At 47.9% G+C, this 25,085-nt stretch overlaps 1 protein-coding gene across 10 annotated transcripts in view; it reads right to left on the minus strand.

Moving 5' to 3' along the window:
- The window catches only part of MSI2 (musashi RNA binding protein 2), a 432,237-nt gene that overhangs the window by 151,775 nt on the left and 255,377 nt on the right, over positions 1-25,085 (minus strand). For all 10 annotated transcript variants that reach the window (XM_050764741.1, XM_050764740.1, XM_050764746.1 and 7 more), the window contains one exon: positions 6,242-6,290. In XM_050764741.1, coding sequence (XP_050620698.1) covers positions 6,242-6,290 — 49 coding nt within the window. The remainder of the gene's footprint in view (positions 1-6,241; positions 6,291-25,085) is intronic.

A 25,085-nucleotide genomic window follows, 5' to 3' on the forward strand; every position in this document is an offset into this window, starting at 1 on the left:
TCAAGACATTAAGGGCTGTTTTTCCTCCTTAGGAAAGCATTATCTTCTATCACAGCTTAAGTTACATCTTACTGGCACCATTTAAATAAATAAACTGATTACGCAAATTACAAAGACCTTAAACTTCGGCCAACTGCTTTTTGGGACAGAGACTGAGCAAGCGCCTGGAAGAACCCAAGCTCTCAGGCCACCTGCCTGGATGCTCCTCCCTCTGGCTGGATCCCCTACCACTGCGCCTTTCCAGCCCAGGAACTGGGATAAACCGCAGCCACTCTGGGAAAGGACCCTCTCAGTCCAAGAGGCCTGACACTGATGGTGCTCGCTGGGGCGCACAAAACCATCCCACCGGCTTCCAGGGGGTCTCAGGGCTGTTACTCCTCTCCAAAGACATTAGCATTGCATTTAATAAGCAACTGCTAACTGCTGGGAGAAGAGTCATCCATCACACGAAGCTTTATTTCTCTCCCAGTGTCTCCTGTTCCTTTGCCTCTGGCAATGTCCCAGGGCAAGCAGGCCTGCTGGGTAATGAAGGCCACAGGGATGTCCTCTGCCAGAAACCACTCTCTCACCAGGCTATGGGATTAGCTTCAGAGACTCCTCACCTGCTTTCAACTAGGCCTCAACCATCCCGATCTTCCCTAGAGGAACCCAGCTGTGCAGGGCTCAGGAACCCAGGGTCCTGAAATTGGAGGGAAGGACAGCTGAGGTTCCTCTACAGTGACCCTCACAATGGGGAGCGCTCCCTTCCCCCATAAGGAGGTGAGTGTGAGATTATTTCAGCAAGCAACATGCCCGCATTCCACTTTCTCCATCAGGGCTGAGGTTGTGGGGACACTGGAGAGACAGCTGGCCACTGCACCCTTCCCCCCTCCCTCCCGCTGGCTGTCTACTGCCTCCTGCCAACAACAGAACAAACTGGAAGGACAGCACCTTGTTGCCTCTGCCCTCCCTGTCCCTCCCCTCCAGCCCCACCTTGGGATCAATACTTAATGCCTTGAGTCCAAGATCTTATCTGACTTTTACAAGGATAAAGCAACAAACTTCCCCCTCCTAATGATTAAATCCATTGACGATCAGCCCAGTGTTTTCCAGACCACCTCTAACAACTTTCAGAGAGCAAATGAAGTGACTGAGAAAACTGGAAAGCCACCATTCTCCTCTCCCCCAGGCACAGATCATTGTATGGAAGGCCAGGAAATGAAGTGAGGGACAGGGCCAAGGGAGGCATCCAGGTTTTTGTTTTATTTTTCGTGAGACAGAGTTTCACTCTTGTTGCCCAGGCTGGAGGGCAATGGCGCAATCTTGGCTCACTGCAACCTCCGCCTCCTAGATTCAAGTGATTCTCCAGCCTCAGCCTCCTAGGTAGCTGGGATTTCAGGAGGCACCCACTACCACACCCGGCTAATTTTTGTATTTTTAGTAGAGACGGGATTTCACCATGTTGGCCAGGCTGGTCTCGAATTCCTGACCTCAGGTGATCCACCCGCCTCGGCCTCCCAAAGTGCTGGGATTACAGATGTGAGTCACGGCACCGGCTGGCATCCAGGTTTTAACTATAGCTCTGCTCCTTATCTGGCTGCAGGAATCTGCTGTGCAATATTTCAAACTTACGTGCCTTAGTTTCTCCAAGTGGAAATGGAGGAGCATGGTCATCCAGCAAGAAGGCTGGTGTGGAGAAGGACACAAAATGGGGAAATACTAAACCCTTAAAATGACCAACTCCTCTGCTTTAACCAGTTGCCTTGCTCAATGCTGCAGAGTGTAAGAGCCTGAGCTCCGGGTCAGACAGGCTGGGTTTATGTCCAAGCTCTGCTTTGACCAGTGTGTGACTCTGGGTAGCTCGGTTCACCTATGGCTGTTTGTCATCAAGATTCAATGGTAGGTGCCAGCACTGTGCTAAGCACTTGGTGTGTAAGTGCTCAGAAAGTGTTGGCTGTTTCTATCAAGATTGCTAACATGGCCTGCTTAGAAAGCAACAGAACTCCCCACACCATCACAGTGGGTGCTGCGTCAGGATGCTTGGATCCCCTTCAGGAATGAAGGACCTCTTTCCCAGCTGCTGGGAGTGCTGCTGGAAGACAGTCCCCAGCTAGAAGTCCCCTCCAGGATTTCCCCGGGGAAAGCCCAGGTCACATCAGCTTCACGGGGTGAGCTGTACCCGATGACAGGCCAGCGTGCAGGCATCAAGGATGCCACTCCCACCCCCAGCTGGCGACCCCTGAAGGACCACCCCATTGCAGAAGGGCATCTCAAGTCAGCTTCTGCCTCTGCCCTCTCCTGATCAACAGCACTTCTGGATAAGCCTCCCACTTGCTAATCCCTTCCTAGAGTTGCTTCCCAGGGAACCCAAGCTGCAACAACTGCTCGCTCCCTCCGTACTCACACAAATAGCAAAGGAATTCATCTTGAACATTCTCACAGTTAAAAAGCTAAAGGCCAGAAACATACTTCAGGTCCTGGGGCTCATCAATCCCAGGTCTCTTATTTTTTAGAGGAAGAACCTGAGATGCTCAGAGAGTTAGGGAACGTGCCCCAGGAAAAATGTCATGGGAGCAGCAGAAGCTGGAGGAAGCCCTGCCTGTAAGGAGAAAGGTGAGAGCCCCCACATCTCCAGGGTTCCACCCACTGGGAGTCACAGACTGAACGCGGGACCCTCTTCCTGCCTGCAGGGTGGAAGACATACATTGCAGGAGGCTCATTCTCTCCTAGGTCCCGGGTTCTCTCCTGTGGCGCTAGTGAGGCCCAGGCTGGTGCTCCTGTGGATGGGAGATACAAGCTGCCGCCGTGCAGATGGAACTGAGGGCATCCCTGCCCCAACAGAGACCAACAGGGAGCAGGGACAGGAGGTGACCGGTGGGAGCAAAGAGTGCAAATTCTGCTCTGACCTGTGGCTCCTAACAGCAAGTGGAGACCGAATGGGGCCTGGGAGCCTGGCCCACCTGACGCTCATCAGATGTTAAGCCCAGTTCCCTGTGGTTATCCCTGAGCAGCAACTGTCACACAGCTCATGTCACACAGCTCCAAGGACACACAGGTAGCTGTCAAAATTCCTGGGGTGAGGATGAGTTGAGGCCCGAGGCCGCCCCACAGGGCTGGGCTAGGAGTCTGAGGACAAGTGCCAAGCATGTGCTGTGACAACAACTCTGGGTCGATTGTCTGGGTCTCTTTAAGAAGAGAGCAGGAGGTGGCACCAGCCAGGGAGATGTCCTCAACTTCAACTTCTGCCACTACAGCACTTTCCTCTTGATAAGATCATGGACAGCAGGAACCGAGGAGGTGAAGGTAAGGTTGGGGCAAGGTGGCTGCATGAGGATTTTATTTCCTTGTGCTTATCACCTGATTCCAAATGCACACTCCATCAGGACACAGATGTGCGGCTGGCTCCCTCCACATACATGATCTGTGCCTCTGCTATGATATGTTCTTCTTTTTAAAAAACAATTTTCTTTTCACTCCCTTAAATGTTCTAAATGCGGTGAAGTATTACACCAGCTTTAGCACCCAGTTCAAAGAGAAATGCCTCCTCAGGTATCTTGAGGGGGTGGGACATGGGTATGGGCCGGTGCTCCCAACCACACAGAAACAGCAACGCGGAGTGGGAGGGCGCTGGATGAGAGGGAGGGCAGTGGGATGACGGCTCTCTCCTGCTGAGGTTTCCTGGCATGTATCCCCCCTCCACAGGCTGCAGCCCCTCAGGCCAGCTTCTCAATCATCTTTGAATAGGAGGCCCTGCCTTTCCTCTAGTTCTGGGCACCACACATTTTAGAGTTGGTCCTGCCCCCACTGCAGGCATCTTCACCTCTGGCAGGTCCGAGGGTGCTCGCAGAGGTCCTGGCTCGGTTGGGGGCAGGAGTGTGCATGCACCAAGGCCCTGCCCATGCTCCTTCCTGCCAGTGCCCACCAGGACTCCTGGAGAGCCAACAATGACGTCCCAAAGCCACTCTGAGCAGCGGGCCCTCCAACAGACCGTCCTCCACCTCACAACGGGCAACACACTCTTCCCATGCCCATCCCAGACGAACCGCCACCCCATCATCTCTGCGGCCCAGCACCTTCTTTTCTCCCTTTTGGAAAAAGGGAAGAGGCTTCACCCACAGCAACAGGGATCTGGTTAAAAATAGAGAACTTTTCCTGGCACATCCTCTGGGCCTCCACCCAGAAGTCCAAAGTCCTGCGTTTCAAACCCACCTCTACCATGACCAGTCCTCTCCCTGCCCAGCTCTGAGAGTTAATGAGACGATACCAGTGTGAGCCCCCATCACAGGGCTTGACACACAGCAGATCAAAAAATACTTTCATTGATTTGCAAACTAAAAGGACAACAGTAGCACCTGGGGGCAACTCTGGAATCTCCCAGGATTATGAATTCTAACACTGAACACCAGGTGCCAAATTCAAATGGGCATCACCCACCAGAAAATAAACAGCCAGCAGTGCTCCTTTTAACAAACACAATACCATCTGGACACAGCAGAGAAAGCAGAATTTGAAATCAACAGTCCTGAGACCTTGCTCAGCTCTGGGTCTCTCAGTTGCCTCCTCTGAGCCTTGGTTATTTTGCCAACCAGATGGAGGTGATGATAATGCTAATAATAAGAGGTAAGATTTATGCACAACTGACTAGCTGCTTGGCATTACACTCTCCAAGCAATCCTGTGAGGAGGTTCTATGATTACCCCCATCCTACAGATGAATAAACTGAGGCATAAAGAAGTTAAGTGATTTTTCCCAATGTCACAACAACCCTCCGGGGGCTGCTGCGAAGGTCACATTAGGAGATGCATCTGCAAGTCGGGCTTGGAAACCATAAAGCTAGATCGACAGAAAGTGGATGACGATGGAGGATAACCCTGAATTACCCACCACGGGCACCAACTCCATCTCACTTTCTGGGCTCTCACTCCCCAGCAATGCGGTGGACAAAGCTGATCATTCCACACCTGCAAGCCCCTCCTTTCTCTCCCTGCTTCTCCACTGCTCCCCACCCTCCACCCCCTGCCATCTCTTCCCTCCATAAATACCACTTGACACCACTGTTATGCACCCAACGCTCAACTCTCCCGTTCTGAGGATGCTGTAGAGGGATGCATTCGAAGCCAGATTACCAGGCGCACTCAGGATATCCCCCTCCTTCTCCCAGCCCCTCCAGCAACGATTCCCACTCCACTCGTTCTTGCCTTTCACTCACTCTGCCTTCTCCAAACAGGAAAGACATACAGTCAGCGCTGGGTAACTGCTTCTAATCACAGGTGACAGCAGGAATGTAAACAACACAGGAAACATCTAAATGCAATCCAAGTGGCAAGGAAATGCTGCTCACTCGCAGGCTCCCTCCCTCAAGGGCACCAGCACACCACTTCCTGCCACCCCCTTAGGAAGCTCTGCTCATTAACACCCTGTTAATAGGAACCCCAGAAACCTGAGCTTCCGGAGAACAGAACGCTAAGTCATCACCTCCTTTGACTCTGCTACCTCCAGGGAGGACTTTTCTAGATGCCTCCAACTTTTCTGTTTAAAGCAATAAATTTAATGTGTTCTTTTTGGGGAAGGAAGAGACTAAGGGCAGGGCCGGAGACCCTTTTGAGAATTTGTCCAAACCTAGGGATCTTCACCCAAGAAAAGTATAAACATACAACATTTTGCATGTCATTTCAGAGGTTCATAGACTCCAGGTCAAGATCCGTTTTTTGTAAAGTGGACAGGACAGAAGCAGCCCAGGGAAAAATACAATTAAGTGCAGATGCCCTCTACACATTCCAGAGGCCCCACGGGGCATTCCCAAGGCTGTAATCGCTACATACCCAACGAACCTACAAAGTTTTATTTTGATTTTTTGGCTCTTTAGATTGACAGTCTGCTCCTAAAGAACCTCCTTCAATGCAAATTGATAACTCAATTGAGTCACTGCTGTGAATAATTTCCCCTTGGATCGCTTAGTGCCAAGGTTAGCCAGGGACCAAGAAAGGCGGGATTAGAGAGGTATATCTGAATGGGTGTGCTGGGGATGGCTGCATAACCAAACAGGAGTTCCCAAGCCAGAAGGAAATGGTTTTCCAACTATCCAGTTTTGGAACTCTTCGTGCTACTGGAACCCTCTGTGAATAAAGATCTTCAAAGGATGGTCACCTCTACCTGCTTGACTCCGGACTCTCACTGGATCTTTTGTCAGTGGGACTGGGGATGACAGAGAGAGAGGCCGGGAGAGGGTGAACTCAACCCTCTTACACCGGGGTAATCTTACCTCTGTGCCTGTTAGTAGTTTTATCAAACATCAGCATTGCATCTTCCACCTGCAAAACAAATATAGAATGAAGGTTGCTTTAGGAATTTTAAGAAAGTACACAAAACATTATATGCATGGGGGAGGGGTGAGGGGGTAGTTTCCATTATAGAAGTAATAGTTGCTTATCAAAAAATATCTGAAAATGCAAAAAAGTAGAAAGAAAAAAAAAATTAGTGGCCTTTCCACCCCACACAATTACAGTTAATATCTTATATAGTTCCCTTCAGGGTCTGCTTTTTCTTTTTGGAGACAGGGTCTCACTCTGTCACCCAGGCTAGAGTGCAGTGGCACCATCATGGCTCACTGTAGCCTTGACCACCTGAGCTCAAGTGATCCTCCTGCCTCAGCCTCCTGAGCAGCTGGAACTACAACATGCCCAGCTATTTTTATTTTTATTATTTTTATTGTAATTATTTATTTATTTATTTTTAGAGACAGGGTCCCACCGTGTTGCTCAGGCTGGTCTTGAACTCCTGGGCTCAAGTGATCCTCCTGCCACAGCCTCTCAAAGCACTGAGATTAGAGGTGTGAGCCACTGCTCTGGGCCTAGAGTTGTTTTTTTTTTTTTTTTAAGAAAGAAAAAACTACACCTATTTCAATATAGTTTAAATCATATAGTATATAGAATTTTTCCTTTTGTTAACCCGCGACATTACAACATGGCAAACAATTCCCAGGTTAGTATATCATGTATACTATCTTGACCGATGCATATTTCCCAGCGTAAGAAGCCATAGCTTTCTTAATTATTGCCCTTCTAATGGATATATGAATTGTTTTTAGTGATACACAGTGAAGCTTGAACATCCTGATTGTTATGGGCTCAACTGTCTCCCAAAATTCAGAGTTGAAGTTCTAATCCCTATCACCTCAAAATGTGACTGTATTTGGAGAGAGGTTCTTCAAAGAAGTAATTAATTTAAAATGAGATCATTAGGGTGGTCCCTGATCCAATATGACTGATGTCCTTATCAGAAGAGATTAGGACACAAACACAAACAGGGAGGACCATGTGCTGACGCAGGGAGAAGACGGGCCATCTGCGAGCCAAGGAGAGAGGCCTCAGAAGAAAGCAACCCCGCCACACCTTGATCTTGAACTTCTAGCCTCCAGAACTGTGAAAAAGTACATTTCTGTTGTTTTAGCCCTCCAATCTGCGTTACTTTATTATGGCAGTACCAGCAAACAAATATATTGATGCTAGGACCTTTTTAAAAACATCAAAGAGAAGAACATAATAAAATACCAAAGGCATCCTCTGTCTCTCTTGCTAATCCCTTCCAGACCCCTCCCACGCATCCTGTAACCCCTTCTGGATATTTCTGGCAATAAGATTTCAGGGTCCACACTTAACTCCCACAGAGAGCTCAAGGAACTCACACTGAATGAACCAGATTCTGCTCTGGAATACACTCCTTTTATGAGTATTTATGACCCACTCCTTTATCCCACAGAGTACACATCTTTAGCACAGGCGTTTGTCCTCACCCTTCAGCTGCTCACCGGGGGAGGGCACCTGGTCTGACCAGCGTGCAGCCTACTCTCTTCATTCACTCTGTGCTCAAGGTTGACGGTAAAAACACAACCCAACCCGTGTGGCTGTGGGTGGGTAAAACTGTTAACGGGGAGGCCCTGTCCTCAGAGCAATTTCACTGTGTGCCTGTGGCTGAGAAGGACCGAGCACCGTTGATGTGCACTCAAAGGCTCACAAATGAGCTTGGGGGCCGGCGCTAATCCCTTTGAGAAAAGCAGTCGTGGGCTATTCATGCCTCACTCCTCCCAGACTACAATCTCCAATGGAGGGGAAGACACTGGGCAAAGCAATAAACCGAGGTTTAAAATGGTGCCTGCAGACAAATCAAATGTATTTTTCTAGATGCGATCAAATATAATAGGGGGAAGAGCAAAGTCAAGGTAAGAATGGAAGATGGGGGTAGGCAAGCCGGTCATAAACCTCAAAGGGAATGGCCTGGCTTAAAAATCTCTTCTCAAGTCAGGGCCCCCTTTTGTTGCTAGGCAACCAAGCCTGAACAAACAGGCTCCCGGGGCCTTCCCCTTCTGCTCCCCATTTCTGAAGTCAGTTACTGGGAGGCAAATGGCCTGGCATGGTGGCTCCTCCAGCAGGGAGCTGCCCTCTCTCTCCCAGGCACCAGGATGGTGGGAGTGGGCAAGGCTAGTTTGGAGATCCCTTAAAACAGGTGTTCCTTCACCACCCTGTCCCCATGCCCATCCAAGGCAGGACAAACTCCTTTTGGGCGGGCTTCAAGAGCCCCCCACAGGTACCTGCTGGGGCCACATACACAACAGCCGTTCCGCCTCCCATGCACCACACACGCAAAATCACCATAAGATCAACTGGTGTGTTTGTACACAGAGCAGTCACACTCGAGCATATGGTATCTCAGACTCAGACCCTGGGACTCGATAGGAATGCGAACGCCTGGGGTGTGGGTGGGTGGGGGGTGAGGCCTGCCGGGTATCACGCAGGTAAATGTGACATCTGTTTTGCACCCATCTCCATATTTTCCAAGACGTTTGCCAAATCCTTATTTTGAACTGAAAATGCCTAACAGTAAGGAAAACAGCCATCCTTCTGTGCTGGCCACGTTTTGGTACTGGGACTCGGAGTCCCTTAGGAAATAAATGTTTGGGATTTTTTTTTTTTTTTTTTAAATGTATTTTCAAAACCTCCTTTCAACAGTGCATAATTGGCTCCCCTTTTCCTTCCTAAGTTTGGACGTTTTCTAATACTGCCCTCTCAACATTCGCTCCACCCTGGTGAGCGTGGGGGAGGATCTGTATATGTTTTTAGGGCAACCATTGTCGTAAAGAATAGAGCTCTTTCCTCTGTAGTCCCGCTGTACAATGGGGCTCGCAAAGACCTCCTGAATAGATAAAGTGTCAGGGCGAACGAAAAATTCTATTAACACGTTACAAAATACAACGTCTAAGAAGGAGCTAGAGAGGAAAGAGAAAGGGAAAAAAAATCAATATGGATAAGTCCCAGTGCTTGGGGGTAGAAAACTTTTCAGCAATTGCAAAACACTTATTAATTCAGAGAAGCCATCAATGCGATGGAAATCTGGCAGAACAGCAAGAGCTGAAACTAGAAGAATTTGAATATACAAAGACTGAATAGAATGAAAAACACAGCCTCACATACGAGACTGTTTCTCACGGTTCTATGTGAATCAAACAGAAGCGGCTTGTGTGAGTCAAGGGAAAATAAGGGGCACAGTTAAGGTAACTGGTATTCAACCCAGAGCCAGCAAGCTGATAACTCTCGTGGTCTCGGTCTTTGTCTCTGTCTCCCTCTCTCTCTGTCTCTGTCTCTCTCTCTCTCTCTCTCTCTCTCTCTCTCTCACACACACACACACACACACACACACACACACACACACACACACACACACACAACCCAGGTAGATCAGGGGGCTATGAAGACTCATCAACATGAACACACAGGCCAGGCCTCATTCAAGATGCTAGGAGAGCCCAAAAGCTTAGGGGAAGCTGGGAATAGGAGTTTTTCTTTTTTCTTTCTTTTTTTTTTTTTTTTTTTTTTGAGACAGAGTCTCGTTCTGTCACCCAGGCTGGAGTGCAATGGCGTGATTTTGGCTCACTGCAACCCCCGCCTCCCGGGTTCAAGCGATTCTCCTGCCTCAGCCTCCTAAGTAGCTGGGATTACAGGCACGTGCCACCATGCCCAGCTAATTTTTGTATTTTTAGTAAAGAGGAGGTTTCACCATGTTGGTCAGGCTGGTCTCGAACTCCTGACCTTGTGATCCGCCCACCCTGGCCTCCCAAAGTGCTGGGATTACAGGCGTGAGCCACCGTGCCCAGCCAGGAACAGGAGTTTCTCTAACCCCTTATGAAACACCCCCTCTAGGGACACCACCCTCATCCTTATGATTAACACTGGTACTTACTTCACATTGACAATGCGCTCACCTGCCTTACAAAGTTCTTTGTACCTAAAATGGGCACCTGCAGGCCTAGTGGCTCCCCCGAGGGAGAGAGAAGGACAAGAGGTATCTGATCCTCAGCATGATTTGTCCCATGTCCTGGCAGAATCCCGGTCTGTTTTGGGAAAAGGAGCTTATTCCAACCTTGAGATGTGCCTTGTAATAACTTGGGGCAGGTTTGAGATAATGGCCCTGGCATCTTTAGTGGTGTATCTTTGTGAATGAAAGAACAAAATAGGCTGGATATGGTGGATCATGTCTAGTAATCCCAGCACTTTAGGAGGCTGAGGTGGGAAAACTGCTTGAGGCCCGGAGTTTGAGACCAGCCTGGGCAATATAGCAAGACCTCATCTCTACAAAAAAAAACTAAAAACTTAGCCAGGCATTGTGGCGCACACCAGTGGTCCCAGCTACTCAGATGGCTAAGGTGGTAAGATCGCTTGAGCCTGGGAGATTGAGGCTGTAGTGAACCATGACTGAACTCTAGCCCGAGCTAGAGTGAGACCCTGTCTCAAAAAACAACTCCCCACCCCGGCCCCTGCCAAAAAAATAGAAAGCAAAGTAAAGTAACATTTAGGTGAGCTGGTGGGGAATGTCCTGACACCAGAAGGTACTGAACACACTTCTGACTACTGCACGGTTCAGACTATGCTGTAATATCCTCAGAAGTGTGTGAGAGTCAACAAAGGGGACCTAATCTGTTAGTTTCTATGGCTGCTGGAGTTGGGGCAGGGATTCTCAAACATCATCCACATCAGAATCATCATCAGAGGGACTGTTAAGCCACAGATCTCCCGGGGTCTCACAGCCAGAGTGACTGATTCAGTAGTATTTGCATTTCTAACAAGTTCCCAGGTGATGCTGATGCAGCTGCCGGCCCAGAGACCCCTCTTTCCATGAGCTACTCTAAGGGTAAGAAGCAAGAGCAAAGGTTAAAGACACCGGGCAGAGGTTGCTTCTTCCTCTTTAGCATACACTCAGTGGTCAATACATGAAACAAAATTTCCCATCTAGGAGCAATTGATCCACTTCAGTGTGGAAAGTTCTCCCTCTCTTTGTTCCCCTTCTCTCAGACGTTTATATTCTAAAATCCTAAAAATGATGATGGTTAGATCCCACGATGGAAAAGATGATAAGAAGAGGGACAACCAAATTGCCCTGCACCCAATGCAAGAAAAGTCCAGATTCTACTAGGATGACACAAACTTTCCTTCTAACAGATAAACTCTTATTCACAGATAAACTCATGTCGAGATCTACCTAACAGATAAACTCATGTCTAGATCGCGCAGCCAATCCAATCTTGAATAGAAAACTTAGCAGATGGTAACTTTATTTACTTTTATGCAACATACATGTATGAGGCATTCACTATTTGCAAACCATCAGCCAAAGTACAAATAAAAGACAACTCACACAGGTCTATGGTGGACTGACGATATGAATGATCTCACACCCTATCCTCAGTGAGTTTGCTGTCCTTCTTCCAAAAGAGGTGGAGTTTACTTCCATCCCTTGAATCTGGGCTTAATTTGTTAGGGCTAATAAAATGCAGTGGGGGGAAGAGTATGCCTGTTTTGGGCCTAGCCTTAAGAGGATTTGCAAGTTCCTGCTTGTTCTCTCTTGCACCTCTGCCATCACCATGACAAGGGCATGCCCAGGCTAGCCTGATGAAGAATGGGTGGCACAAGGAGCAGGGCCAACTCCCCTGTGCTGAGGCCAGCCTAGATAGGTGGACAGCCAGTCACCCTCAAAGCATGCAAGTGAGACCAGCCAAGATCAGCAGAACCACTCCAAGTGTACTCCAAACACGTGAGATAAACAGTTACTGTCTGCCCCTGAAGTTTTGTGGTTAGTTACACAGCATTCTTGTGGCCATAGCTAACTCATACATGGTCCTCATTCTAAAAAATGCCCCCAAAACAACAAAGAAAGCTTACAATCAGAAGACAGACAGTCTAAAATAATACCAGAAAGTAAGCAAAGCAAAGAAAAGGGGCAGAAGGGAAAGTGCTGAATGTGGCAGAGAATTAAACTATCAGGTTCCACATTCCACATGGAGCACGCTCTTCATGGAACATTCCACAAGGAACACAGGTATTAAGGTGTGGAGGGACCTCTTCTAAATCTCACCCCATCAGCAAGGTTGGAGACAGAGATCCTAGAAGCGCCAAGAGAAATTGGCAACTTGTTCCTCACTAAATGAGCACCACGAAAATCAGCAATAATTACCACTCAAGTCAGTGGGTGATGCCTCTCTAATCCTAATTCATTTAATGAATGAGTGAACTCTCTTTCTAATGAGTCAAAAGATTTATTGTGAGCCAGGCATTCTTGCTGGGTGATTTTAGAAGTAGCCAGATGGTGTTGACCACATCCAGGGGTTAGACTTGAGACAGCCCAGCTCACGTGTTGGCTGAATAGGAAACCTTTAAAGACACAATGCAGGCTGGGCGTGGTGGCTCACACCTGTAATCCCAACACTTTGGGAGGCCGAGGCAGGCAGGTCACTTGAGGTCAGGAGTTCGAGACCAGCCTGGCCAACATAGTGAAACTCCGTCTCTACTAAAAGTACAAAAAATTAGCTGGGCATGGTGATGTGCGCCTATAATCCCAGCTACTCAGGAGGCTGAGGCAGGAGAATTGCTTGAACCTGGCAGGTGGAAGTTGCAGTGAACTGGGATCACGCCACTGCACTCCAGCCCAAATGACAGAGTGAGACTCCATCTCAAAAAAAACAAAGACACAATGCAATGATGCACAGAGGGAGGTCAAAAATGCTATTGTCCAGTTAGCTGGCTAACGGGTGGGACCCTACAGTATGTCCCCTGGACCACTGCCTCTTCTGCCGAAGGTTTTACAGTTTTGGCTCCCCAAGTACATAGTAGGTGAGTGAAGCTGAACTGATCTGAGGACACAAAAAACTTGTTCCCAGGAGACAGCTAAAGAGAAAAGCGTTGCTCGTATGTAACTCAGCAGATGCTGGGAGACAGCTGGGTGTGGTGGGGAGTGCCCGCACCAAGCATGGAAGGAGTCCGGGTTCTAATCCCAGCCCCACCAGGATCTCACTGAGGACCAGTCCCCTCCCTCCTCTATCCTCAGCTTTTCTTCTGTGAAAGGAGGAAATTCTATGAGACGGCTCCTAAGATCCATGCATAAAGACTCTGCCTGGAATGCGAACATGGACTCCAAAGGCAGCTGGGACGATGCTCTGGAAGCACGGACTTGGCCACTGGGCTTCTGTAAACTCTCTGTGCTGTGAGGCTACTCCAGAGCTTTGCTGTGGCCGATGCACGCCCTGAGAAATGTCCTACTCCTCTGGGGATATAAATATACACACCCACACGCCACACATATCAAGAACAAAGCAGGAAACGGCACTTCAAATGATTCTTAAATTATCTGGTCAAATGCAAGAAGAAACCCAGCTCTCCAAACTCCCCCAGAACAAATGCCCTTGAATTTCTCTTCCTGCTCCCACTCAAACGCTCCAAGTGTTAGTCTAAATAAACACCCTCAAATGCAATACCATGATACTATAGTGTGTCAGGCTTAACAGGCCTTATTTATGCTCTGTAAACTCAAGGAGCTAAAGCTACAAGAGTGAGACTCGGCTGAGGTGGCAGGACTGCCCAGGCCACAGGTGCCTGAGGCCCGTGGTGGAGACAGTCGCTGCCTGGGTCCAGGATTACGCAGAACATGGGAAGGCACTGTCTCCACCTCTCTCCCTGCCAGCTTGGGCAAAACCCAAATCGGTTCCTTCCGTAAAGCTCAGGAATAACGTGTAGTTTATTGAAATAGGACTTTTCCGTATGCTCTGGCCTTGCAAAGGGTGGGGTTGGTCTATCTTTAACTGTTCTCCAAAGAGGAAGGATGGAGAAGAAGGAGCAGACTGGAAAATCCCATTGGTTTATACTGAAATCAACATCAGTGCTTTTCAGCCATGACTGCTCACCAAGGCCACACCCCAACCTATTAAATCAGTACTCTGGAGTGGGCAGCCCAAAAGAGGATTTTTAAAAGCTCCCCAGTGATCCAGGGTGCAGCCAAGGCCGAGACCCACCGTTCTAAATGGCTAAACAGAGCTGAGTTGAGCCTTAACATGGCATATGTGTGTGTAGACAGGCTCTAAGTAAATGAGTATTAATGGGTCTTCTGCTGCCTAAAGATGAGACGTTCATCCCCTGCCAGAGGTCAGGAGCAGGCACTCCTTGCCTCATCCTACTTTCTTAGGGCTGTCCTTAAGCTTAACTCAGTCTTGGTACAAGAAAGCCAAAGTTCTATACTAGAAGTCGCTCAGAAGGACAAAAACTGAACAGAGGGCTTTAAGAAAACCTAACAAAACCATTTTTTTTTCCCATCACCACCAATATTTTCACAGGTATGATTATTACTTTGGTGGTCACAATAACTCCACGGGAGTATTATAAATTCTCTAAGACTCAGTTTTCCTACTGGTTTGTCCTAGAGCTGGCGGGGCCGGGCCTGGGGCTCAGATGCTGGGCTTTTGAGTCTAAGCCTCAGCCTGCCAGCTGCTGCCTTCCTGCCCATCTCAGGTTCTTGGCCTCCCCTTTCTACAGCCAGCCTTTCTGTCCCTGTGTGTTTACCCCTGGAAGACTGCAGGGATGGAGGCACGCTTGGAGTTTCTATCCCAGCTGCTGCTGCCAGGCACGTATTCCCTTCATTCCAAATGTCAAAAAATGCTAGTTTGCATCCATCTGAAAGCCTGTTTATTTTAATTTGAACCCAGGCCTTTACTAACAAGAGAAAAAGTCCACAACATTTCTCCTCAACTAGGGCTGGGTGCAGTGGCTCATGCCTGTAATTCCAGCACTTTGGGAGGCCGAGGTGGGCAGATCACTTGAGGTCACGAGTTCGAGACCAGCCTGGCTAACATGGTGAAATCCATCTCTACTAAAAATACAAAAAAAAAAAAAAAAAAAAAATTAGTTGGGTGTCATGGTGCATGACTGCAATCCCAGCTACTCTGGAGGCAGAGGCAGGAGAATTGCTTGAATCCAGGAGGCGGAGGTTGCAGTGAGCTGAGATCATGGTACTGTACTCCAGCCTGGGCAACAGAGCAAGACTGTCTCAAAAATAAAATAAAGTATCTCCTAAACTGTTCTTAATTGTGGCAAAAAATATATAAAATAAAATTTATCATTTTGACCATTTTTGGGGTCTACAGTTCAGTGGCATTAGGAACATTTCTTGAACTCTTCACAGAAGGCTCCTACACCTTACAATGGCCAGAATATTCTGTCCTCATTAGCAAGACCTTTATCAGCCCTTAATTTTTTCCTACACTTACTTCTTTGATTCTTGTGGGATCATTCTATTTTCCCATTTAGCTTACAAGAAAAAACCCACAATGTTTATCAAATAGCAGTTATGAATTCAACAAAGGGACACCTGACCATGAGAACTGAAAGATGTGGGGTCTTCAGACAATTCAATCCAGGAGATGTAGACATTTTATCTACCTAAGGCAAAGCCTCCCGCTCAGAGATTTTGATTCCACAAGTCTGTATCAGACTCTAAGTTACAAAATGTCTATCCTCCTGAAATAATGATTGTTATAATAACTACCATTTACTGGAGTGTAATAGGCAATTTGCAAAGCTCATTTAATTACTGTAATAGCTTTGAGGTAGATCTTATCATACCCGTTTCATGCACCCATTTTTTTTCTCTTTTTAAAATTTAAAAATTTTTATTTTTTTTTGTAGGGATGGGGTCTCGATTTGTTTTCCCAGGCTGGTCTCAAACTCCTGGGCTCCAGCAATCCTCCCGACTCAGCCTCCTGAGTAGCTTGGGATTACAGGCATGTGCCAGCACACGTGGCATCATACACCCATTTTATAAGTGAGGAAATTGTGGTTCACTGACAGTAAGTGACTTGCCTAGGATCACACAGGTGGTAAATGGTGGAGCCAGTAGTTAAAATCAGATGTGTCCCTAAGTCTTCTGTTCTCCCTTACCTGTGTTCTGTTTTTTGAATCCCTAAGAGCTTTGCACAGTACCTCTGTCTGCTGGATGAACAACAAACACTGCTTTAAAATCCTACCAAAAAGTGAAGAGAGGTGATTAGGTAACCTCAAGGAAATGGAGGTATATTGCCCCAGTAGGCTCAGGAGAGGAGGAATGATTGGAAAGGTAAAGGAAAGGGGAGGCTATTGGGGTCTCTTCCTTTTAGATAAGTGAATTCCAAAAGCTTGAGATCACTGGGCTCCTCCACAGTTGTGGAGCAAGCCTCCAGCAGAGCTGGAACTGCCAGAGGGCTCTGGAACGCAGTCCAGGCTCAGCCATGCGCATCCCCCCGTGCAGTGATGCTAAGGATACTCAGTGTGTCTTGCTTCCTGGAGTTGTTAGGAAGGCTCATGTGGTAGCCAGTGAGTGCCTACCACACAGAAAACGCTCATCATAACAGACACTGGCCCAATTCACTGCCCCATCCTGGCAACCCCTCACCCCCATGCACACACCCGTACATGCTCCACGCAGTTAAGTCAGGAGCCACACCCAATGCTGTGAGTTTTCTTATTGTGAATGGACTATGCCAAGGGAAGGCCATTAGCAGAACCAGTGTGCCCTTGGGGGAGCAGTCCCAGGAGGCCCTATCTCAACACTAAGCCAGGGAAGGCAGAGTCTCCTGGTGAGAGGTAGGACTGGTTAGCAGCTTCATTCTGGCTGAGCTTGCAAAGCTGTGGGCCCGAGCACCACCCTGGAGGGTGGGGCAGCAGGCTCTTACTGGGGATATCTGAGATGGGGTGTAGAGAGGAGTCGATGAGGGAAGGGGAGAGAGACACCGAGAGACAGAGCTGTTTGAGGAACAGCAGTTGGATCCGGCAGGCTTGACAGCTGTCACATGGAAATGGCATCTGGCCTAACGGCCTCTCGTGTAAGGCTCCTTCAAGTGGCGGCTGCTGTGCTCTGGAAATCCAGGCCCATGTTCAGCACTGGTTGTGAGTGCGTGCGTGCACGCATGCTAGTGTGCTGGGGGAGGGGATCGGCAGGCAGGCTGCTGAACTGCTGGACACTCCCTTCTCCCCCTCTCCAACCTCTCCCCATCAGGCCTCACCTACCGTGAAAAAGGCCCAAGCCTGCCAGCTCCAGAGGAGAGAGGCAAATCATTAGGGGAGCACTGATGTGCCGGAACACTCTCTCACATTCCCATTAAACAAATACTAAACTGCTAATTGCCAAAATGGATCTCCACGACTCTGACCGAACAGGGGAAGGGTTTATAATTACCAAGTGTGAAAATGCACAGCCTGTAAATAACCACCTCATCTGTCCTAATACGGGCTGATATTGACGGGCATGAAATAAACATCAGGACAAATGGAAAAATCATCCACATCTCCTGTGGCCAATGCAATCTCGGATGGTGACAAGCGTAGCTGCAGCCATACGCCTGGGGAGGGGAGGGGAAGAGGAGAAAGGAGTTTTGTAGGCTTGGAGAATCTCGGTTCCAATCCCAATTTTAATCCCATGGGCCATCTGCACCTTCTTTCTGTCTGAAAAACAGGGAGGGTAAATAACAAGGCTTGATAATGGGATGAAGGGTTTGTCTACATTTCATAAAGGCCGGGGCCCCCAGGAGAGGGACTTCTGAGTACATCAGCTTCCAGGACAGGGCTTCAGACATCTTCCACCCTGCTCTCTTTAAGGCTGGCTGATGAAAAAAGAAGAACGAGGGAGAGGGAGAGCTCTACCAAGGTGACACATTTATTCATTAAACTAATATTTATTAAAGCTCTTTTGTCTGACCAACACGCACAGTTGGTTGCAGAGCACAGATGAAACAATGTGTGTTTAGAACGACCTTTGGGCTCTCTGACACCCCTGTGCCATGGTGCCTCCCCATCCCCCACCATCTCTTTCTGCCACTCTGATGGGAGGTGGACTCTGGTCTGTTGGGTCCCAGAGCCCATCACTTTTCTTGGCCACAACAGGGGAGGGGCAGGGGGATAAGCCAGAGGTCACAGGGTAGCTGCAGATTTCCCAAGCCCGAGGCCCTTTTCTCTCCACCAGCCCTTTGAAGGCACAAGCCTTTGATTCCGATGAACTCAGCCAGATCTTGGAGTGAATACTGGTAACTGAGGGAGAGAGGAAGTTCCATTTGCCTCAGAATCACAGACTCAGGAGTTAGAAGTGACCCAAAGGTCACCTTTCCACTTCCCACCCAGTACAGGAATCCCTTCTCCAAGGCTCCTTTGAACCCTTCGTGGAGCTTCAAAAGCTTGGAGCATCTCTGCCCCGCCCTCTCGGACGAGCTGCTCAGGCCTGAATTCAGCAGCAGTAGCACTTAGATGCCTGAAATAGCAGCCTCCTCTGATCCCCAGCGATTCTGGCACAAGGCAGAATTCTGCGAACTGTATAGCATCAGGCACCCGAATCAGCGCACTCAGCACCACTCAGCCCCAGACGTTCTTCATGGGGCTTTGATGACATCCAAGTAAGTCCCTCCTTCCCCTATGGGCTGCCTGACAGCCAGTCTCCCCAATCCCCTTGTCCCTAAAGTCATCCCTAGAGTCCCATGGGTTTCTCAGTCCTAGTCCTGACCCAAAGACCCTGTTGAAAATTAGTTAAATGAAGGAAGGTCTGAACTACATACAGACTGTTTTTAGAGGAATTCTAATTTGTTACTTTTGAATTCCCAAACTGTCTTCAAATAATGGTTAAGAAAATGCTGCTGAGAACAAAGTTCAAGTGCAGCAACAGGCTGAGAGATGCAGTCACTTGGCAAAGTTATCTCTTGTTCAGAGAGGATTCATAACTCTTCAAGGCAGAGAGGATAAAAAGGATATGAGTCCAGTCCACTCATTTTCTAGAGAAGCAAACTGGCTATAAGCAATTAAGTGGGTACGGCCGAAGCCACAATGACAGAATAAAAGAAACGTGGCATGCCATCACACGTCCTGGGTTCAAATCCCACTCCACCACTTCCACTTACGCATGATCTTGGGCATGGCTTTCCAAGTCAGTTCAGCTTCCTTGTGTGTAAAAGGAACACATGATCACTGTTAACCTTCACCCCAGCCTTGGGAAGTAGAAACTATTGATACAACACGCAGGAAAGCATTTGGCCTGTGGCAAATGACTACCCTATGTATTACCAGAATGCACCCCAGCCCCGGCACACACAGATGCTCAAGAAATATCTGTTGGATGAGGACTGCATAATGGGATAACAGACTTTGTATTGATGACTACAAAGTCGTGAAATCATTATGGATGAGTGAGTGTGCCTGGCTTGATGTACTGTGGTGCAATGAGTCGTATGCAAAGAAACCATCTTTTAGAAACAGGGGGAATGGACAAACAAACCATTCCATTACGTTCCTACAAGGGAATACAGCTGGTACACAGCTGGTGCACAACTGACCAGAGGGGCCATACCAAGTGAAAAAGTCAGTATCAAGGCTCTATTACATACTAGACGACAAAATTATTGTGATGAGGAACAGATCAGTGGTTGCCGGGAGTCAGGAGTGGGGCCAGGGTGTGACTATTAAGGAGAAACACAAGGAGTTTCTTTGTGGTGATGGAAGACTTCTATTATATATCCTGACTGTAGTGATGGTTACTCAAATCTCCGGGTAGTAAAAATTTAAATAATTACACACAAATACACATGAAAACTGATAGGGTACCAACTCTGGTTTCCTGGCTTTAATAAAGTACTGTGGTTATGGAAGATACTATCATTGTGGGAAGCTGGGTGAAGGTTTCACAAGAGCTCTTTGTCCTATTTTTATAACTTCTTGTGAGTCCTACACTATTTTAAAATAAAAATGTATAATAATAATAAAAAGAAACCACAAGGGGGCTCATTATTTCAAGAAACCCCATGGCAGATCTGTTTGTAATACAAACAATTATGCCCTCATTTCAGTTGATTTGGATAAAGTAGGTGTAAATAAGGTAGGCATACAGTAGAAAGATCTATCCCTTATCTGTTTCTTGTATTTGGCACTGGCATACACAACTCTGAAATCTTATTTTGTCACATGAATACGTGAATTGGTGGTCCACACTCCCCCATCACTTCCCTCTCCCTAGTCCTCAGGAAATTTCATATACGGCTCTGCATTCCCTACCTAATGGCCACTAGAGGGATTAATACAAAAATAAGCATCCAATAAGTACGTACTGTTGAGTTTCAGGAAGATTTTGGAGGATAAAGAAAAAAACTCAGATAAGACCAGGTGCAGTGGCTCACGCCTGTAACCCCAGCACTTTGGGAGGCCAAGGCGGATGGATCACCTGAGGTCAGGAGTTCAAGACCAGCCTGACCAACATGGCAAAACCCCATCTCCACTAAAAGATACAAAAATTAGCCGGGTGTGGTGAGGGGTGCCTGTAATCCCAGTTACTCGGGAGGTTGAAGCAGGAGAATTGCTTAAACCCGGGAGGCGGAGGTTGCAGTGAGCCAAGATCGCACCATTGCACTCCAATCTGGGCAACAGAGGGACACTCCGTCTCAAAACAAAACAAACAAAACAAACTCAGATAAAAAAGAGCATCAAATCCAGTGGTTTCTAATCTTTCTATTTTAAGCCATTAGGCCTGTCTTTCATTTAATTTTTGAAACACAGATCTTAAATGTTTTGAGATATTTCATATACCAAACAAACTACACTTACTTTTGAAGTATGGGAAATCATTTATCAATATTCATCCTGATCATCACCGGGGCTTTTTGGCAGCATGAAGTGACTGGGACAGGGTGCGTTGGGGTGCTCTGTGTAAAGCAAGCACACCTGACATTTTAGTTGGCCCACATGTGGTTTGGGGTGGGGTACCCGTGGTGCCTGACAGATTTTTTGAGGTAAGGAAGTCAACTTGAGGACTCGGCGTTCCTTCTGTCGACCCTGAGAGGTTGGAAATTTCTGGTCTACTCCTTACACCCAAATCACGACTCAGATCTTTGCAAATGAGTATTGACAGGATAACCAACCCTCCTACTTAATCCCTGAGCCACACAACACCCTAAGGGGGAAAAAAAGAAGGGAGAGGGAAAAACCCACATCTTCCCTTAAAAAAAAAAAAGTATCAATTCAAGCTGCTTCAAGACCCAACAAGCATGTTTTTCTTTCATTTATTTCTACATCAACACTCTGAAGGATAAAGATCTTTCTCATTTCAAGAGCTGTCAATTTGCTTTAGTGCCATGTTTTCATCTGTTTGAGGTAAAGAGGAATTTACAAAGCAGGCAAATGAAATAATGCACTGCAATCTAACATATTTTGGCAATTCAAATCGGGACCAGGGAAAAAGGAAATTAAACAAGAATGACAGGCCCACAGCACACCTGTGCTGTATCCCACTGGTCCACCCCTGCCTTCCCTCCACTTGCTAACTTTATAACTTGATGAAGTCTTCAGTGCTTTGCTGAACACTGTTCTATTTGCTGCACCCTAATTCTTCAAATCATTTCTACATTTTGCACAACTCATACAATATTTTGCTTTCTGAAGCAGAAAAAAATGTTTCAGCTGCTGGAAAATTGTCAGGCGCTATTACTCTCAAGACCCCCTTGAAACAGCACAGGGGCCACCGTCCTGTTCCTGGCAGATTTACTACACTTCCCTATATAAATTAACAAAGACAAATGCTTGTTGAAATCAGACTGTGTGAGGCATCCTTATCCTCTCCGGCCTAAGGGTTCAATTACAATGGAACTTAAAAATAAATAAAAGGAAATCTTAATCTCCTCTTAGGGTCCTCCTCTGCCAATAATGACGCCCCATGAAGATTTTTGCCTAATTCATTTACATTTCTTTTTTTGTTGTTTTTAATTAAACTGCTTCTCAACTACTCAGCTCTATAATTTTTCCTACTTTAGCTCCAGAACTAGAGATTTTGTAAGATTAGGAATTTCCAAGGTCAAAGTGTCTCTGCAGATCTCGGGAACTGTGTGGCACTCAAGAAACTGCCTTTCATCACCACAGGAGAAGCACAGGGAGCCGGCCAGAGGGTCTGAGAGCCCGGGGGAGCGGGGAGTGAGGCTCCCTGAGGGACTGCAGTAAAGTCCCCAGGGACTCCTCAGGGAGTAAAGGGGACTCCACCCCGACTCCTATCAATTTAAAATCAAATGATGACAAATGTGGTCATGGGCATACAGTCCTGTCTTTTGCAGAATCCCATCTGCTTGGTGACACTGTCGAATTCTAGATTTCTAAAAAGCACTGCAGTTCTTCTGCCAATGACCCACGTGTCCACAAACAGTGCTTGCTAGGGCACCTAGGCCCAGGTCCCAGCTGACCAGTACAGACTAGTGGGAGAGGCCAGAAACTCTAGAGCTAGACTCCCTGGGCTTGGATTCTGGCTCTAGTATTTATTAGCTGTGTGATATTGGGCAGATTACTCAACCTTTCTGTGCCTCTGTTACTGCACTTCAAGTTGGTACCTATCTCATAGTGCTGTTATGAGCATTAAGAAAAGCTAATTCAGTCTAGCTCGGTGGCTCATCCCTGTAATCCCAGCACTTTGGGAAGCTGAGGCGGGTGGATCACCTGAGGTCAGGAGTTTGAGACCATCCTGGCCAACATGGTGAAACGCTGTCTCTACTAAAAATACAAAACTTAGCCAGGAGTGGTGGCGAGCACCTATAATTACAGCTACTCAGGAGGCTGAGGCAGGAGAATCACTTGAACCCGGGAAGTGGAGGTTGCAGTAAGCTAAGATCACGTCACTTCACTCCAGCCTGGGTGACAGAGTGAGACTCTGTCTCAGAAGAAGAAAAAAAAAAAAGAAGCTAATTCATGTACAATATTCTGGCACATATGAAGAACTAAACAGCTGCCATCCATTATTATTACATCCTCAGCGAGCTGGTCAGAAGATCTAGTATTGTTCATGCCTGAGGCCCTCCCTCTTTCTACAGTTAGGATGCTGATGCTAAGGGAAATTAAAATTAGTGGCGACGCTGGCTTTACCTGAGCAAGCAGTGCCAAGGATGAGACACAATGGCCACATTCTCTAACATCTATCTGTCCAGCCCATGTTGCCCACATGGGAGGTGGCCGTGTCCCGCCAGGAGGCTGCAGACGCGTGGAAAACCAGGCAACAGAGAGAGACAGATAGGCTTGTGCTGGCATGAGATGGTTTCTGTGATTTACAACCAAGTCTTAACTGAGACTCTGTGGCCTCTAAGTTCTGTTCAACGAGGAAATTAACTCACTGAGGCCAACCTCTATTCCAGTAAGGACCCCCCTGTGCCATCTTGCATAGAAAAGAGATTCGGCCCTTACCTGAGAAGGCTGCTCTGGTCAAACGGCAACAGGTGACAGCAGCCTCAGAGCTATCACCCTAAGCCCAGTTAATGCCCTAACAACTGGGCTGAATGAGCTCCTTCTGTTCAGCAAATGGGCAGCCCTTAACTTAAAAAGAAGTTTGTCAGAGGCAGTGGCGCTACCTTTAAAATCCATTCATTCATCTGACCAAAAAAATAAAATAAAATAAATCAATTCATATTTACCATATTAGGCCCAAAGACTTTTTTTTTTTTTTTTTTTTTTTGAGACGGAGTCTCGCTGTGTCGCCCAGGCTGGAGTGCAGTGGCGCGATCTTGGCTCACTGCAAGCTCCGCCTCCTGGGTTCACGCCATTCTCCTGCCTCAGCCTCCGAGTAGCTGGGACTACAGGCGCCCGCCACCACGCCCGGCTAATTTTTTGTATTTTTAGTAGAGACGGGGTTTCACCATGTTAGCCAGGGATGGTCTCGATCTCCTGACCTCGTGATCCACCCGCCTCGGCCTCCCAAAGTGCTGGGATTACAGGCTTGAGCCACCGCGCCCGGCCTAGGCCCAAAGACTTTTTAAATGAAGAAGACTTGATTCCTGTCCTTTGAGGTTCATGCGGACAGAGGTGCCATCAGTGCAGGACACATAAGTGCTCTAAGCTGTGCAGGCCCATGCGGCGCACATACAGGCACTCTGTCAAGGCCCAGTTTTCAGTCATTCATTCATGCACTCAAGGGCTCTGAACACTCAGCATAAAAATGACACTAACTTAACTGGGGGAGACGGTTCATCACAAAATGGCAGGAGGTGGTTTCTAGGCAAAGGGGCACCAGGGACCTGGTCATGGGGGCAGCAGGTATGCATGTGTGGGGTGGAATGTAAGCCACGGGAGCAGGGTAGGGAAATCGCGGAAAGCAGAGCTGTCTGTGCGGGCCTGGCCTGTGTGAGCTACGGAACGGCTGGGTCTGCACCCTGAAGGTGAGGTTCTGGCTTTTGAGAAAGAAACTGGAGGGGACAAAATGATGTCAGAGAGACCACACTCAGTCTTTACTGAAACCAATACTCCACTGCCAAATAGACCGGGAGGACATCTAACAGTGCCAACTGAGGCCAAGGGCTCAGGGGCTTAATCCTCTGCTGTCCACAGTTACACAGCAGGCCAGAGGCAGAGCTGGGGTTAGTACCAGCCCCAACCCCAGGAAACAGCCTCCCCAGGGCAACACCCCACTCCAGGAGCAAATGAGAGGCGTTCTGAGCCAGCAGGACTTGAGCCCGGATGGCCTGGAACGCCGAGGAGCCCCAGTCTCAAGGCATGCAGGCAGGAAAGATGACTCTTCCAGCTTAATGAACCTTCTCTCCGTCTCTGGGTAAGTGTGGGGTGGGTGGCGGTAAGGGGAGGGAGAGGCTACTTAATATATTTGAGCGGGTGGGTCACCACTCCACCTTTTATTCCATTCACTTCACATTTGGAGTTTATTAACGCGCCTTCCTTTGTTCCACTCTGACGTCTGCATGACCACGGTAAGTTCCTGCCAGAGCATCGGCTCCCCGAGGGCAGCGCCCGTGTCTTCTCCATCCTTCAGGC

This window comes from Macaca thibetana, chromosome 16 (assembly GCF_024542745.1).
Source record: "Macaca thibetana thibetana isolate TM-01 chromosome 16, ASM2454274v1, whole genome shotgun sequence".
Taxonomy (NCBI): Eukaryota; Metazoa; Chordata; class Mammalia; order Primates; family Cercopithecidae; genus Macaca; species Macaca thibetana.